The 17,204-nt window shown below is 42.5% G+C and overlaps 2 protein-coding genes across 7 annotated transcripts in view; one reads left to right on the top strand and one right to left on the bottom strand.

The window, feature by feature from the left end:
- Positions 1–4,207, bottom strand: part of KBTBD2 (kelch repeat and BTB domain containing 2) — a 29,940-nt gene extending 25,733 nt beyond the window's left edge. Inside the window, exon 1 of one of the 2 annotated variants that reach the window (XM_073332961.2) lies at positions 3,993–4,207. The gene's annotated coding sequence lies outside the window, so the exon portion shown is untranslated. The remainder of the gene's footprint in view (positions 1–3,992) is intronic. The other variant, XM_073332962.2, reaches the window with a different exon arrangement.
- Positions 4,208–4,414: 207 nt separating this feature from the next.
- LOC140907310 (uncharacterized) lies at positions 4,415–16,759 on the top strand. 5 transcript variants are annotated; one of them, XM_073332927.2, is made up of 6 exons: positions 4,415–5,223; positions 7,200–7,355; positions 9,071–10,990; positions 13,013–13,138; positions 13,810–13,935; positions 15,844–16,759. In XM_073332927.2, exons 2-6 carry the CDS (start codon positions 7,208–7,210, stop codon positions 15,879–15,881), a joined length of 2,358 nt encoding a protein of 785 aa, XP_073189028.1. In that variant the 5' UTR covers positions 4,415–5,223; positions 7,200–7,207; the 3' UTR covers positions 15,882–16,759. The 5 variants fall into 5 exon arrangements, with proteins under 5 accessions (XP_073189028.1, XP_073189034.1, XP_073189035.1 ...); XM_073332928.2 differs by lacking the exon at positions 4,415–5,223 and adding an exon at positions 6,609–6,643; XM_073332933.2 differs by lacking the exon at positions 13,013–13,138.
- Positions 16,760–17,204: the final 445 nt, after the last annotated feature.

The raw sequence follows: 17,204 nt of genomic DNA, 5'->3' as shown, positions 1-17,204 counted from the left end.
ATTTTAACATTAGAGATGCTAGCCTTTCCATATTAGGAAACTAGCTTCCTATTATTACTCATCATATTTCCCACATCCCACCCACCCTTCAACAAAACTACACCTGTCTATCTGTTTTGCATGCCAGATCTAATCTTTTCAGAAAAAAATTATACTATAGGACAAGTGGTATTTGGGACATGGGGTTAAAATATACTGTTACTTTTTTCTAATTTTCGTTTGGATCACTAAATATCTCCAAAATGGCTTCACCTAACTTTACACTTGACTTATCTTTCTAGATTTCAAGAAGTGTCTCACTATATGAAGAAAAAAGTTTTAAAGAGTGGTTCAAGGCAAAGAAGTTTCTTAAGGTATTTCAGGGCAAAAAAACAGGGGAAGATACATAACTTTTGGTGATCAACTCAAGTTCTATGTTGACATGTCACTGTTATGGATGGCATTAAGTATCAGTTATTTTCAGTCTTTATAATGGACCAAGTGCTGTGCTGAACAGAAAAATATTTGAATTTATTACTTTGGTTTCAGTTTAGGCAGGTGCAGAGAAAATATTTTCTTTGTTTGGACAAGTTCAGTTAAAGTTGAGTAACAGACTCAGTTGAAAGAGCAGCAAAGCCTGTTTTCCCTCTTCTCATGAATAAAAACCAGGTGGGAAAGGATGAGATCTACTAATTCTAATAACTTGAAAACCATGGAGCCAGATTTTCAAAGGTATTCTAGGTGCCTTAAACATATGCACAGGCATCTAATGAGATTTCTCAAAAGCATTTATCCATATCTTTAGGCACCTTTGAAAATCTGGTCCAGGGTGACCAGGAACAATCCATCAATTCACTAACTACAATGAATACCTCCTCTTCTGCTTAATAAATCAGTTTTAAAAGCAAAATATGTTTTGAACAGCTTAGTTTTTCTTATTATCCAGCACATTTAAGACAATTAAAATAAATTTCAGTTTTCCCTTTAATAGAATTCCAATTTTCATCCAAATGCAGCTCACAAATAAGCAAAAAAAAAAGTCTAGTAAATAAGTATGTCATTCGCCATCTTCTAACAAAATGTAAGAGTTATGTGAATAAATGTTGAGCTACATAACTGCTTAAATAAGCCTGTATAGCTGTAGCTCATGAAAGCTTATGTTCAAATAAATTTGTTAGTCTCTAAGGTGCCACAAGTACTCCTTTTCTTTTTGTATCTTCCTAGTTCACAAAGTATCACCAAATTTGGTATAAAAGCTATATTTAGTTGCAAATCAACATGCTTTAATATAGTTATACCATCCAATAAGATGGAACTTCTCAAGGAAAATACCTGAAAAAATACAAATGCTAAATAAGATTAAAATTGTTCATTTAAATTAATCAACCATGCCAACAGATCTCCATGACAAAAAGTCGAGCACAGGGAGAAGCAGAAGTTAAAACTAGCTCTGGACACTTGGGCAATATGTCAAATATGCAGCCTCGCCACTGAATAAGAAATAGGTGATTGATGAAGCAGTTCCATGCCTTAGATGTCTTTCTCTGCCTGTTCTGATACTGCCATGACATCAGTTCTTGTAGAACTGCATCCTAAAACCTGAAGACACCAGATAGATCGTGATACTGAAGGAGAAGGACATGGAGTTCCAAAGACCTAATAGTGGACTTTGAGACATCATATGAGCCAGAGTATCTGAAATATTATACACACCACTCTTAAAACATGCTTGGACATTACCCAGCAGTTGCCAGTTTCTTCACTGTCTTTTTCTCCTCCACCTGGAGGAGGTTTACTAGAGAAAAATACATCTTCACAAACATGAAAACAGGAGAATACCGACAGCTTGGCAACTGGCCACAGAGATTACATCAAGAGGAGACTTTCTACTTCCACAAGTGAATCTTCCTAGCATTCTTATCCAATGGGAAGATCCAACCTGCCTAGGGACTTAGTTCACTGAGTCAGGATGTCCAGATCTGGCAGCCCATCATTAATGGGGAGAATGAATTTATCTTTCCTTGAGCTCTAGGATATTAATAGCCAGTCTCTTCTTGGCTAGCTGAAGTTTTCAATTCCAGAACCTCCATCATATATCTTAACTTCTGGAACTGTCCAAAACAGTATGATAATGAGACGAGAAATCCAAACATCTGAGTACAGAAATTAAGATTATCTTAAAACTTTGCCGTCAGTGATGTCCTAGAAAAATTTGAAGATTGAAAACTATCTTATCCTCCCCATAAATGACCTCAGATTGTAAGAGCTAAAATAATTTAACAGCAACTGCACCAACACAGCCCTTCTTCACAATCATACAGCCCAATTAAAAGATTCACCTTAGCAGAGTGGAGTTTGCTATTTGTTTAGTGTCCCAATCTTGTAAGGTAATGAGGGTAGTACTCAGCATCTTGCAAAATTGGGCCTTGAGTGTCCATGAGCCGAACAATTACCCAAGTATGATTGGACAAGAACTAAAGTGTCTCCACAGGCATGCCTTCTATGACCAGATCAGGTTATATGACTTGCAGAGATAAGGTAATTTTAATACGTAGTATGGAATTTTCAAATGCTTCTGTTTCTTGATAATTAACGTTCACTATAAGTTTCCTGACTTTTTAATGATGATCTCCCAACTCCTTAACTACAACATTCTTGTAAGGCTCTTTACCCTAATAGCCTCTCAGCCTTAATAAAGTTTGAATAGGAATAACCCTATTTGCTCTTCAGTTGAGCCTTCCCAAGTACATTTCTGAAGTAAAGAGACCAATGGAAATTTTAAAAATAAATATTTTGGGCTTTCATTATATCACAAAGCAGCAAAAAGAGTCAACTTCTTTTTTTTTGGCTTTGCAGCTCATCTGATAAAAACAGAAGAATTAGAAAAACAGATATAGTGTTATAAATCATAACCAAGTTTCAATTTTTTTCAAAAGCCACTAGTGCATGTGTCCAATCATTTTCTGTCTGCTGAAGGGAAAACTCAAAAGCCAAATGTTTAGGATGGGGAAATAATTTGCACATGATGGAAGACATCAAAACTATTCTACATCTTGTGCTAGGCATATTGCGTGTTTAAGCTGTGTAGCCACATCAGAAAAGGAAGCAGTATGTTATATTAAACAGCAATCAATAAGAGTCCAGTTAAAGCCGAACACTACTAGCAATCCCTCAAGTTACCCGACGCTTTTCTGAGGGAGCCTGGACGTCACCGCAAGCAGCAGCCCTGGGCACTGATGCCATTCGAGGTCCTTCCTACTCCAGGGTCGCTCGGACCACAAAGCAGCGCCATTAGCTCCCAGCGCCCTTCGCCCCAAAGGCTCCCCATCACCGCTTTACAGGCAAGAGGGTCTCAAATCAAAGTTTCACATCCTCCCCACCCCCCGGACAATGGGCACCCTGTGCACGGCACCCTGCTGCGCCCGGCCCACTACGACGCGGAGGGGCTACCCAGGCACCGCATCGCCCACCCGCCGCGAACCTACACCTCTCCCGCCAATGGCGAGGATCCCCCGAGCGGCCGGCCCCGTCTCCGGGCGCAGCCGGGCCGAAAAAGGGGAAAGCACACGACGACCCCCCCCCCCCCACTCTTCCCCCTGGGGCCCGCCGCGCTGGGAGCCAGGCGGGGGCAGCCCGCTGCCTCCTCCCCGCGCTGGCGGCTGTTATTGCCGGACTGTTCCGGTGCCCCTCGCAGCTGCCACGCCGGGCGGGGCCGCACCGAGAGCCCCGGGGGCCGCACCCAGGCCACAGGCCGCACAGAGCCCGACACGGCAGCGGCGCGGGGGCCTCCCAGCCAGGGAGCATCGCCAGGGGGCCCTGGGCAGAGCCCGGGGGCTACTCCCCAGAACCGCTCGCACGGCACAGGCCGCGGCGGAGCGGACGCTGCCCGAGGGCGGCGGGGGCCCGGTGCTGCGCGCAGGCAGGTCCGCAGTCTCCTTTCTCCTTCCCTCCCGTGGGAGGGGGGACGAACGCAGCCGCCGTGTCCCCCTCCCGCGCCATTTGCCCGGACAAACCTCCGGCCGCCGATTCCGCTTCAGCCTCAGCGCCCGCGGGGAAGGATCCGGTCAAACCCGGGCTGCGGACGGAGGCGGTCGCGCGCGCGTTCGTTCTCACCTCCTCCCTCAACGGCCGTTAAGATCGGCGGCGCACGCCCCCGCCATCGTGCGCGCGCTCGGCTGTGGGCGGCAGGGAACTCGAGCCGCGCTCCCACGGTCCCGCCCTCCTCACGCACTTCCGTTCCTCGCGCACATGCGCGAGAGAACCACCGTCCCCCCCCATCCCATCCCATCCCTTTCGCGCAGGCGCTGTTTCTCACGCGCGCCAGGCTGGGACCCAGGCGCGCAGCGCTACTGTTGACCTCCGGAAACCGACTGCTTTTGGGAGACTGGGCAGAAGCAGGGAGATGCGGGGAGGTCATTGCGGGGGTTGCTGGGAGGGAGGAGGTCACAAGAAAGGACCAGTGCGCCTGCGCTCAAATCAAACCGGCGGGCGGGGTAAGGCGGAGAGCGCCCCCTGCTGGCAAACAGCGCCCCCTGCAGCCTGTAGCAAGCGCGTGACGCTGAGGTTCGCTTCGATTCCCGCCAGCTCCCCGCCGGGCTCAGTCCCCATCCTCCAGCCCTGCCTGGGCGTTTGGCGGCGCCGTCTCCGCGCTGCTTCCTCCCCCGCTCCTCGCTTGTCTGGTGCGGGCACATGATGCCGCAGAGGGAAGGCGGGAACCTACAGGGGAGCGACAGCTGGGGTGTCCTGGAGAGAGGAGGCAAGGCACCTGCAGTGATGGCCCAAGGATGAAAAGATCATGAACTGGGCTTTAAAACCGGCCGATTTTTCAAAATAATAAATGTTCGGTGCTCTGTGTCTACCCTCTGGGGTTTGAGCCTTCAGGCTTCACATTTTCCAGCTTTCTTTTCTGCCCAGAGGGGGGTCAGCGATTTACTTTGGAAAACGAAATGGAAGCAGAGAGTCTCTTGCATGATCACATGGCTCCAGGAGTTGGGGCTTAAAAAATATCGTGAGACTTGTGATCAAAACAGCTGGAAACACTGGAACTAAGGGACAGAACAAGCCAATGGGAAGGTGTGAGGAGAGTGAAATCATCGTTCCTGCCCATACAAGAGCTCATTTCATGACTGGGGCCACTTTGGGGGAAACAGAGCTGACCACCATAGTGTGAAGAGACAAGTTAAAAAAAGTAGGGAGAAAGTTCCCTACTTAGATATAGGCTTTGTCTAGACTGGAACCTGAAAGGTAAAGTTGTCATTCAGAGGTGTGAAACTTCTTACCCCTCTTCCCCCCACCCCAACAACAAAAGTTTTGCCAACGAAAAGGGCCAGTGTGAACTGACAGGAGAGCAGTCCTGCCAACAAAGCTACCACTGCTCTTTGGGGGTGGCAGTTTTTTGTCAGCGGGAGAGCTCTCTCCTGCTGACAGACTGGCTACACTGTATGCCTTTTAGCGGCACAGCTGTGTCACCAAAAGGTGGGTAGTGTAGACATAGCCATAGAGACTCCAATTTATCCATATCTCTCCCTCCTCACATCATGCTTCTCTTTTTTCTCTCATTGTGCCTGCCAAAAATAATAGGAGCTCTGTGATTCACTGGTATGTCTCAATGAAGTGACAGTTAAAATTCCCACATTTTTAGAGACTTTGGATTTGGATCCCAATCATTTTTCTATCATTAATTTTCATACATTTCAAGTGTTGGAGTATATTTTGTTGGAGCAGACACACCTCTTGCTTAAGCAGGTAGGATGTGATTTTCAGATGTCTAATTCCCTGTGTTGACATATAAAACCACTAGTCTCTTACTTTTGTTAGTATGAACAGTGACCAATAAAATCAACAAATAAAATTTGACACAAATGTTTTTTATGCTTTCTGAGGACTTTTTTTCACAAAAAGATTCTGTTTTGAACTACAACTTTAAGTTCAGGATTGATCATATTTTGTTTTTGCCTGTGATCTACATCAGTTAGTTCACAATTCTTATACATATTGAAAATAAAATGCATGGAGGTGTTTGCAGGATTTGGGTACTGTTACCTGGAGTCTTCTGCCTGTGGGTTGGAACACTTGCTGCTCTTCCTGCTCCCTCCATTGGCTACCACTCCCATTGATTGATGGAAAAGGTCCCTGGATCACTATTAAATGAGCCGCAGGTGGTGAAGGGAGTGGAAAGTGGTAGTTGTGTTCCATAAACAAGGTGAGGTGAAGGTGTGGTTAGTCTTTTGCTGGGCTGTAAGCAGCAGCATGGACCTTAGTTTTGTGAGGACTTTGGTGGGGGAGGAATAGCTCACCTTTGTAGGGCTTGCTTTCTTCCAAGTTCAAACTAGCTGTTTGAGTGTCTGGTCTTGAAGAGTGGGTGCAGTAAGAGTGCAGTAGGTTCATGGTGGCTAGTTAATCTGTGTTGAAACTGTGTTCTAGATGGAATCTGAAGAAAAGAGGACTCTGCCCTGAGTGCTTTTCTTTCTCCTGAGGAGTGAGCTGTGTAGCAATCTGTAACAGGTTGTTGGTTCAACTTTTATTGTCATTTACTTTTACGAAGTCTTTAGCTCATCAAAATGTTTGCCTCACTTCATACCAGCTAGTGCCAATTGTCTTACTTTCTAACCCCTCTTTTACCAGTTGTAAGTTAATTGTGGACAGCAAGGTGCTTCTTGTGCAGGTTGTTTCAGAGGGATCTGGTGGTATATAATTTATAAGAAGGCTTAACTCTGCTCATCTAGAAAAGAGAAAAATTCTGTTGTGGTTTTGTTTTGGCTTCTCTAGATTCCAGGGTGTTTTTTTTAAGAGTGGATGAAGTGGGTTTTTTTGCTTTTGTTGTGTGTTGGGGGTGTTTAGTGTTTTTTTTTTTTTTTTTGGTTATATGCTCCTAAGTGGGGTGCATAAAGACTGTCTTGATTTTTGTCATTTGGCTTCCTAGTAAGACAAATGACAGCTGAGTGCCAAACTTCTTGGCTTGATAGGAAACCTGATTTTTCTATCTCTAGATATTACTGTGGACTTTGTATCTTTGCCCCTAATGGGGGCAGAAATGAAGGCAAGTAGAAAATTTTCAAGATGGAGTTGCACGGGTGTAGGAGAATATTTTATTTTTTTTTAATTTGGACACTTTAGTCTGTTCATCCCTGCAATACTGTGACTTGTTTAGAAGTGTGGGATCTGACATGTCCCTTGGCACTTTTTAAAGTGGCAAATCCTGATCACTCTTTGTCTTTCAGCTTAAAAAATGAACACTGCTCCAGCTTCAGAAAATGGACCATATTCCACAAACCACACAAGACCCTTTTTTTATGCGCAGCCAACAGCACAACAACCTTTCCCAAATCCATGGTACCTCAGTCATGTATATAATCCATACTGCGTACCTGCCCCAGGTAAGGCAAAATAGAGCCATCTGAGGAAAATATGCTTTTAAAATTACTACCTGAGTGAAGGAAATGCAAATTTTATATTAAAGCACTTTTCATCTGTTGTGTAACTTTTGTATTTCCCCTAATATCATGGAGGCTAGAATTAGTGTATAAACTGAAGGCATCTCTCTTAAAATGTGCTCTCCTTGTCTGTTTGTTCAGCTATATTGTAAACTGGTTTTTGATGTCTGTATCATGAGTGGGACAACACCAAATGAACTGGACAAGAAGAGTAAGTTTCCTAGGAAGAGTCTGGTAAACAGAAGCAGGCAGCTTCAGCAATTGGCAACAATAGGAAAGCCCTTTTATAATGGGGATCACTACTATATCATTTGTCTATGAAGAATGTTGTGTAAAATCAGTTTGGCTAACTTTAGTCAAGGCAAAAACTTTGACATAACTCAGAGCTGAACTTGTAAGATAGTCCTGGTTTTGAAACCTTAATGGATATTGAATGAGTACCCTTGTGTGGTAAGTGCCTGTTCTTATTTACAGTTTGTGGAGAATGGGCGTTGATGAACAGACTGACTTGCCCGAGGTCCTACAGGAAGAGTGTGGCAGAGCTGAAATAGAAACTGTCAGTCAACTTCCAGTCTCCAACCAGTTTCATGTTTGGGACACTTCTCTCACTGTGGGGCCTGTTAAAAGGTTCCATGCCAAAGCCTGCATTGTCAGGGATTTTAAGTGGAGGAAAATGTCACTTGAACATTGTCTGGGAGTGTCTACTAAGATTTTTAGCTTAAAAACTGATAGGATGTCAAAGCAGTAGTTTAGAAGTATGACCTCATAATGCACATTCTCCCTAATAGGCACAGGGACTACTGTTGTGGGATATTGACTGCTTGCTACTGGGACAACTTAGGGCTCAAGAGAAACTGCAAATGCTTCATTGAATTGTACAACACAATCCTCCAAAAGTCCATTGCTTTAAGCTAATGAAAAATGGGGGGACTATATGGAGGCTTCTAAAAACTGAGTGGGATTTTTTTAAATATCCTGTGTACTGTAATAGCAGGGCAAAGGGAGAGTTGAGGATGTTATGCCTGAAGCTTAGCTTCACTTGCCTTGTGCATTTAGTTATTTCAGTCTTGTTTCTAGTAATTAAGTATAAATCTGACTCCATAAGAGGCTTTCAGTAGCTGTTTTTACTAGTATTGATGGCTTTCTGATTAGTCTTGGCTAATATGAGACTGCATAGTTTCAAGTAGAAACTTCTAGTGAAGATCAGATCTTATGAAAGTGCTCATAACATACTTTAAGAGTACATACTATTGCCCAATAAGTGCTTAGCAATGCACCTATTAATTACATTTCTAACTGTAGTTAGAGATGTTCTTAAAAGGCATTCAATAGACAATAACTTAATAGATAAAAGCTCCAGCAGTTTGGATGGAAAATTTAAATCTTATGCTTCAGGAATTAAGAAGAAATGTAACCTATATGCATATTACCCTGTAATTGCTAACTTATGGAGTTCTTGCACTCTCCTCTTAAGTATTTCGTACTAGACAATGTTGGAGGTGGGATATTTGACTAGATAGCCCACTGATCTGAGCTAGCATGGCAGTTCCTATGTACCTAATGAATTCGGATGACTTTCAGCTTTTATTTCAGAAGATAGTGCTGTTTATGTAGACAAATACATCTCTCTCTCCTTTTTCCCTCTTTAATATCTGTAGGTTTCAGAAGTGGAAATCCATATTTTCCATTTTATTCTGTTGCACTACATGAGTACCCTGGATATCTTGTTCCACAACATCCCATGCACACAAGAGTTAACAGAAGACCTTATTTTAATGTTCCCCCACCCTCTCCTCTGTTTTATCATGCAACAAGGTTTAGACATTATAGTGGCCCTGGGAAAAAAACAGTGACCAAAGAAACACAGACTGATCCTAGACAGCCTGAAAACAAACCAAAAAAGCATCAGGATCTCCGTATAGAAACGAAAGGCTGTGAAGCAGGAAATATGGCCTGTGTTTCTTCTGGTAAGGGTACAGAAACTGAAAGTACTTCAGTGAAACAAGATTCATCTGGATCTTCTCTTGTGCCAGAAAGAGACCTTCAAAATAAGGGGTCTTCCAGCTCTTCACAGTATAGAAACATTCCTTCAGGAAGCTATGCTTTTGAGAAAGAAGAGGTCAGAATAGAGTATGGAAATGGCTCTCCTGCAATTCAGCTATGGAAGTCCTTTAAGGAAACTATTCCTCTGTATGATGTGGCAAGTGGTAAACCAGTCCCAGAGAATATTGTGCAACGTGACTTGTTTTCTGTTAGCTCTTGTGAAGGGGTAATATATAGTCCTCATGAAGGGGAGGAATTGGTGTCATGCACTTCTTATTCAGATGAACGAAAAACTGCTCTCTCTTTGAAGCAGAGTGGTGACGATGGGCAGGAAAAAGAGGTCCAAAATAATGAAGTAAAACTAGACGCAGAAAAGCAGGGAAATACAAGCCAAAGGGTAAAATCGTCTCTAAATGAAGCCAGGGCAGTGCAAATTGCTGAGCTGGCCAGAACTGTTTGTAATGATCAGCTAGTGGCAAGGCAGGACACACTTTTTAAAAAATCTAGTTTGAAAAGATCTGCTTCAAAAACTTCTGAAGAGGAGTCCAACCTTGTTCAGCAAACAGGATTATTTCCATCCAGTACAGAAATAACACATGACTCAAGTCCACAGCAGAAAAAGCTAAATCAGAGCCACAGTTCAACCAATGTAACGGATAAAAGCTTATGGTGTGAAGAATCCATGGAGAAGTATGTTCCTTCTCACAGCTGGCTAGCTTGCGTGGATGACATGGACACTAACTACAACTATAATATTTGTTTACCACAAAGGAATCGTCAAAGTGTACTCAGTTTGTCTTCTGATGAAATGTCTTCTAAAGATGAAGGATCATCAACTGATGATGATGTACCAGTGTCTTATTTTGTCCCTGACTATGTGCTTCAGAAGAGCATGTACGCTTTCCAAAAAAGTACAGAGGGCTCAGAGAAAGAGAAAATTAAAAGTGGTGGCTCCCTTAATGAAGATGAAGTGGTAGGAAGGGAGCAGACCAATATTGTCAATAGCCAGAACTTCAAAAGCTGTTCAGAAGTGAAGATTAAAAAGATGGCCAGCAAAGGTAGAAAGATTGGGGTCCTCCCTAGATCTTCTGGTCAGAAGAAAATCTACTCTCTAAAGAAAAAAGCTGCTAAGAGTTTGTCTCTGTCAGAGGCTGAAGACTCTGAAGAATACTTTGTGGCAGAGGAAGAGGGTGACAGCGAGGATGAAGATGATGAAGTTGAATATTTCGTTCAAGAAGCCGCTCCATATGGACCCTTGATCCCTGATAAAGGCAGTTTCTATAGACAGATTGGACAGAGGGTGCTTTGGAAACCACCTAAAAATGCCATACCAGCTCACTTGATTAGCTGGCCTGCTCGGGAGAAAATAAAAACTAAGAGTGGGTTCTGTGAAAGCACTGGTCTGGCTTATAAATCAGGTGAGAAGGATCAGGATGAGGTTGCGTACAGTGATTACGGGTACTATGGAAAAAAGAGGCTTACAGCAAAACAAGAGGGATCTGAGCATCCGAGAACTTCACAGAGGTCTTCAAGAGGTGAGTTAATATGACTGGGATAAAAGTGCTGTGGGATCATAATTCAGAATACTTTGCAGCATGTGTTAACGCTCTAATTCTAAGTGCTAGCTGTATCCCTAAAACTGTGAAGGCTAAGAAAGAGAAAATGCTGTTGCTTTCCTAAGTGACTCTTAGAGAATTGTAGCACTTCTGGCCTTTAAAGAACTATAGTGAACCTACTAAAACAAAAGGAAGTATTTTTTTTCCACACAATGCAATCTGTGGAACTCTTTGCCAGAGGATGTTCTGAAGGCCAAAACTATAACAGGGTTAAAAAAGAACTAGATAAGTTCATGGAGGATAGGTCCATCAATGGGTATTAGCCAGGATGGGCAGGGATGTTGTCCCTAGCCCAGTTGTGGGCAACCTGCAGCCCACAGGCTGCACTCGCCCCCTCAGGGTAATCCACTGGCAGGCTGCCCGCAGCTCCCAGTGGCCGCAGTTCGCCGTTTCCTGCCAATGGGAGCTGTGGGCGGCCATACAAATGTAAACCAACTCTCTGGCAGCCCACCAGCAGATTACCCTGATGGGGCTGTGTGTGGACGGCAGGTTGCCCACCACTGCCCTAGCCTCTGTTTGCCAGAAGCTGGGAATAGGCGACGGGATGGATCATTTGATGATTACCTGTTATGTTCATTCCCTCTGGGCCCTGGCATTGGCTACTGTCAGAAGACCGGATACTGGGCTAGATGGACCTTTGGTCTCGTGCAGTGGAGCCACTCTTACGTTCTTATGTACTATTTTTGCCTTGTGCATAGCCAGCAAACTTTTGGCTAAGGCTAAATTTGAAATCTCTAATATTACTAGACAGAGTAGAATTTTTTTTACACCCCAGGTTGAGCTTCAAGTGATGTCAGCTAGTAAACATAACACTGGCTTGATCCCCATTTAATCTTTTTGACTTGGATAATATACTTGTTAAATAAACAAACAAGTTAAGTTTATTGAAAGACATTCTTGTTTACCACTGTCAAATGGCATCTTGGAAATATAATCTCTTAAATTTGTGTAAACACTGGCTACCATACCATTCCTCCATGTTGCAAAATGGGCTTAGCTATGGTGGGGGAACTTTCTTATAAATTGATGACACAAGTGGATATAAACATGTTTCCTGTATCTATAGTAGAGGCCACTCAAATCCATGTGCTCCCCCTCAGATTTGGCCCAACTGTTCCTCTGTAATGACTACAGTTGAGAGGTGGAGAATGGCCAGGCCAGATTTGAGTGAGTGGTGGTGTAGTCTGGCGCACACCGGTTTATAATGCAACTCAGGTTTGGCTCAGCCACCCCTCTGTTATGACAGAGAGGTGTCTGGGCCAAGTCTGCTGCCCTCAGCAGTTGCTTAGCTTGCTTAAAACTAGAGGAACGTCTGCAGGAGAACCAAAATATTGACACTTCAACAAGTTAGATTAAAAAGGAAGCAGTAGTTTATCTGAACATCACTAAATAGTTCTAGTACACTTTTAAAAACCTAATTTAAAGTTTTGCTAAACTCCTCTTGGCCTGGGAGAGAATATTTCCTTTAGCTAGAAACAAAGACAATCAAAGTCAGCTTCAGATAACTGAGCTCCTGTGACTAGTTAGTGATCAGTCTATTAATTACAGTAATTCTGTTCTTGCTTTTTTCAAAAGCATGTCCATAAATGGCCATGATGTACTAGTATAATCAAGCAGTAACTGGTTCCATGTGAGGTTTTGCAGCCCTTTCACAATATCTATCAAATTTGGTAATACACAAAGGTACAATATGATAAACATGCATATTGAGTCTAATGAACAACATTTTAAAACAACATAAACTGCTGCCCAGCTATCAGTGATTGGTATCCATATAAATATTAGATTTAAAAAAAAAAAAGCATCTTCAATACTGGCTTCAGTGAACTACACATTTTGCCTCTGTATTGTAGGTCAACTGTAAAGTCAGTATGGTAATGTTGCTTATAGTAGATGCTTATTGATATTATTCAAATGTTTTACTATGTTGGTTTTAATTAGTAAGGTTACTAAAGGAAAACGGGGCGATGACAGCTGATGAGTACTGGATTAGAAGTGGCGCTAAACCCAAATTTGCCAGCCTGATTCATGGTAGCCTGTCACCCCCAACCAAAAGCAAACAACAAGGTACAGCTGATTTCTTGTCACATCTCAGATCCTCTTCCCTTAAATATTCAAATAAACTGTTTTCAGCAGAATACTTTGCTATTTGGGTGGGATCTTTAACTATTGCTTTGAAGGAAATACATGTTTGTTTGTGTTCTTGCCACTCTGTGATGTGGCTCAGATAATCTATAAATCTGGCTGCTCTGAAGGAGGAGGAGTCTGCATATATAGAGAGTTGGGGTGGTTGTAGTGGACAAAACTTCTTTTCATTTTAAAGCTACAGCAGTATATCTTAATGTGGCAAGAAATGATGCCTTGTATCAGTGCAGACTTTACTAGGACAATGTATTGCTACATAGTTAGATACTCTATAAACCCTGTCCTAACTAGACGCAACTCTTCTGTGCACCCTCAGCAGCAGTTTATTACTCTCTTGTCAGGTGAACTTTACAGCTAAACCTCATGTTAGCCTATGCAGAGAGAATGCTTTTAGAGAATGTTGGCTATAGCTGTTGATCCACGCTAATTGTATAGTGTGGCAGAAGAGTGTGTAGAGAAGAGAGAGAATCCTTGCTTCAGTAAAGAGAGTAAAAGTTATTAAATACTATGAACTTAAGTGAACCTGTTTTAAGTGAAAATTAAATAGTTTGAATTGCTTGAAAAAGTAATGCTACTTTTATTTGGTCATTCAGGTAATCTGTTTTTGGATAAACCAAAAAGGAAAAAGATAGGCAAACCCCCTTACAAACGTAGAGATACAAGATGTGAGGCAGAAGACATTCAAGTGTGGGAAATGCCTAAACCCAGTGCACGCAAAGGTTAGCATACTATTACATGCCATAAACACTAGATGTGTTCTAGCAGTAACTCTAAGCTTACTGGTGTGGTGGTTTTTTTGGTTTTGTTCTCCCCTCCCCCTCTTGGATTACAGTAACTCGTCGCTTAATGTTGTTTCAAAGTTATGTTGCTGCTCAATTAGGGAACATGCTCGTTTTAAAGTTGTGCGATGCTCCCTTATAATATCATTTGGCTGCCTGCTCTGTCCCTGGCTAGTAAGATTTTGTGGAAGAACAGCTACTTCATAAGGAAGCATTGCACAGGTTCCTCCTTAGCCGCTGCCGCCCCCTCCCTCATAGTGCTTCCCCCACCACCAAACAACTGCTTGGCCACACTTAGGACTTTGGTGCGGGAGGGAAGGAGCAGGGATGCGGCATGCTCCAGAGTGGAGGTGGGAAGAGTTGGGTCTGGAGCACGCTCCCCCCCCAGCCCACCCCCACCCCGGCAAAGTCAGTGCCTGTTCTTCTCTGGGTAAGCCGCTGCTGCGAAGGTGCTTCCTAGCGTTTTTGCCTGCAGCAGGCTGTGCCTATGTGGGGTAAGCCAGGGCACTTCCCAACTATAGTACAGTACTGTACAGTATACAATGCCTTTTGTCTGCCCCCCAAAAAGTTCCTTGGAACCTAACACCTCACATTTACATTAAATCTTATGGGAAAATTGATTAGCTTAACATCATTTCACTTAAACTTGCATTTTTCAGGAACATAACTACAAGTGAGGAGTTACTGTATCTACATTCAAATCTTGAGGACCTTTTTAGATACTCCTTTACACACATTCCTTGGTCATAAAAAAACCTTTTTGACCCCGTCACACTCTACTACAGAGTATCTTTCCCTCCTTAACTAGAGGCTTCCAAATTTTTATTTTAAAAAACAATGGTTGGCATTTCATAGCACACTATTGGTACTATAGCTGCGTGTGGTTGGGTTTTTTTTTTTTTTTTAAAAATCCAAAGCTCTGGAGCAGGGCCTCTTATTGTTAAGACAAAATAGAGAGGTAACAAACTCAAGTGATGATTAAGTTGGCATATGTCTTAATTCCAAGGTCTTTAGTTTTACACTAATGTTCTTATGTTACTTTATGAAAGCATTGTGAGTTAAGAGTAGAGGTCCATGGTTATTGGAAGCTAGCTCAAAGATGTGAAGCTCTCCTATGGGACACTTGGTCGGGGAGAGCATAGTTGCTTGAACTAGTGGAGGAAGAAGACTGTTCATGTGCAGGGATAGCATGAAGGAAAAAAACTCTCCCACCTGAAACTGGTTTTCCACAATAAAGCCTCCTGATGTGAACAGTATAAACCAATGGAGTATTTGAATCTGTATACAGCCTGAAACTCTAGCTCAAAGGTGTAAGTGCTCGACTAATCCAAATCAGTGTGGTCCCAAAGCCTAACCATGAGTTAAGATGTGCACCGTGATATTTCACTCCTGATCTTTTTAGGAGGAGCATTCTCTGTCAATTTGCACGTTCCAAACTGCCTCCTGTATTTCCCTGCTACATGTTTCCAGCCTGCTGCCTTCAGTTTCTGCAATGCATTTATGTATTCCTGATCATCCTGCACCAAGATTAAGGCACAAAATAAGAAAACTTAATATCAAACCAGTAATGCAAGGAATTTTATATTAACTGATTATTTTAAAGATAGTTTGCTGAATATTTAACCAATTTCCAATCTTCTGTACTAGTGCTATGCAATCCAGGATCTGTGCTGCAGAACCTAGGTCTGCAGAGCTGGTGGGACTTCAGTATGTCTCAAACTCCTAGTTTACTACCTGCAATAGTATACCTCACTTGCTAGTTGCCTATTTTAAAGGAAGACTTTACAACAAGCATCCATGAAGGGGAAGTGCATATGTTAAAAACAATCTCTCAATTCTTTTTTTTAGGGTGTGGATCAAAGAGGTCTCTCTACAAAAGAAGATAATCTGACTATTACAAATGAAGGGGGGAAATATGATTGTTACAAATGCTGGGGGAAGAACACAAACATACTGAGGTTGCATGTCTCTTAATCTTTCAAATGAGTCCATCAGTAGCTTTTTTTTTTTTGTATAAATCTTTCTAAGCTACTATGCACAGTTAAAGGGCAAGACGTAACACTGTAAAGAGTTGAAGTACACTATATTAAATGAAAGGAACACTTGAAATAAAGCACTCTAAAGTGTACATAAGGACACTTGCTTAAAAGCAATAAAGCTAACAGAATTGCACTGATGTATGGGTTTTCTTTCCTGAATACTGAAGTAAAACCTTAAGGTAGGGATGGATTGTCTGTACTGGTAAGCAACTGCACTTACCTGCCTACCTTCCTACCATATTGTTCTAAACTCTGTGCTAACAGCAAAGCTTGTTTTTGTAACCCTAAATTCAATGCTGCTTTTCAGAAGTCAGGACTTCAGGTAATGAAATTTCTCTTTCTTCAGAGAATAGAACAGAGGGGATGATTGTCAGTGTTCTTTCAGGAGTACAGCCATGCCTTTCCCCGAGGTCCTCTCTTCTGTAGGAAAACTAGATGAAGGATTAATCTTCAGTGGAGAATACTAATGACAAAAACAACTCTTCAGAATTCCTGAACCAAAGAATTTTAATATACAGTAAATAATTCCATATCCCTTGGCTGCTTTATGTAATGATAACCTGGCAGATGTGGAGACTGTAGTGCTCTAACAGTTAAGTGATCCCCAGCACTCTGGTTTTAAGCAACAACTTCTTCAGCTGTCTTAGCATATCCACTGCTGCAGTTATCTGTCTCATGTCCACTACATTTAATGCTGAATTTGGGTACACCTGACCTGGCCTAATACCACTTTACCTCTTAAGTTCTCTTGTTATCCTAAAAATGACTTAATTCTGGCATCGCTGTAAAATGCCATGTCCCTATACATGTACTCCAAGTAGCTTCCCTGCATGTTAAAATACCTATCTCTGAACGGTCTTGGTGGCAGTCTGTATGGGAATAAAACAAATTACTGGGGTACTTCAAAACATCTCTGATGCAGTAGATTCTGAGAGCTGAGTAGATACATGTGGAAAAGAGATACCGAGGGCCTTCCAATTTAAATGGCTCAGAACTGTGCTAGTGTGGCTATGGACCAAAATTGCAGCAGTTCAGAATAAAGCCATTATGAAGTACACCCTGCCAAACTAGATGTTCCTCTACAGCAGTGGTTCCCAAATTAATTCTACTGGTGCCCCTTTCACATGGAAAGCCTCTGAGTACAACCCCCCCACCCCATAAATTAAAAAC

Source organism: Lepidochelys kempii, chromosome 2, assembly GCF_965140285.1.
Source record: "Lepidochelys kempii isolate rLepKem1 chromosome 2, rLepKem1.hap1, whole genome shotgun sequence".
Lineage (NCBI taxonomy): Eukaryota > Metazoa > Chordata > Testudines > Cheloniidae > Lepidochelys > Lepidochelys kempii.
The sequence above is the reverse complement of the archived record's forward strand: the minus strand, read 5'-3'. Positions and strand labels throughout refer to the sequence as shown.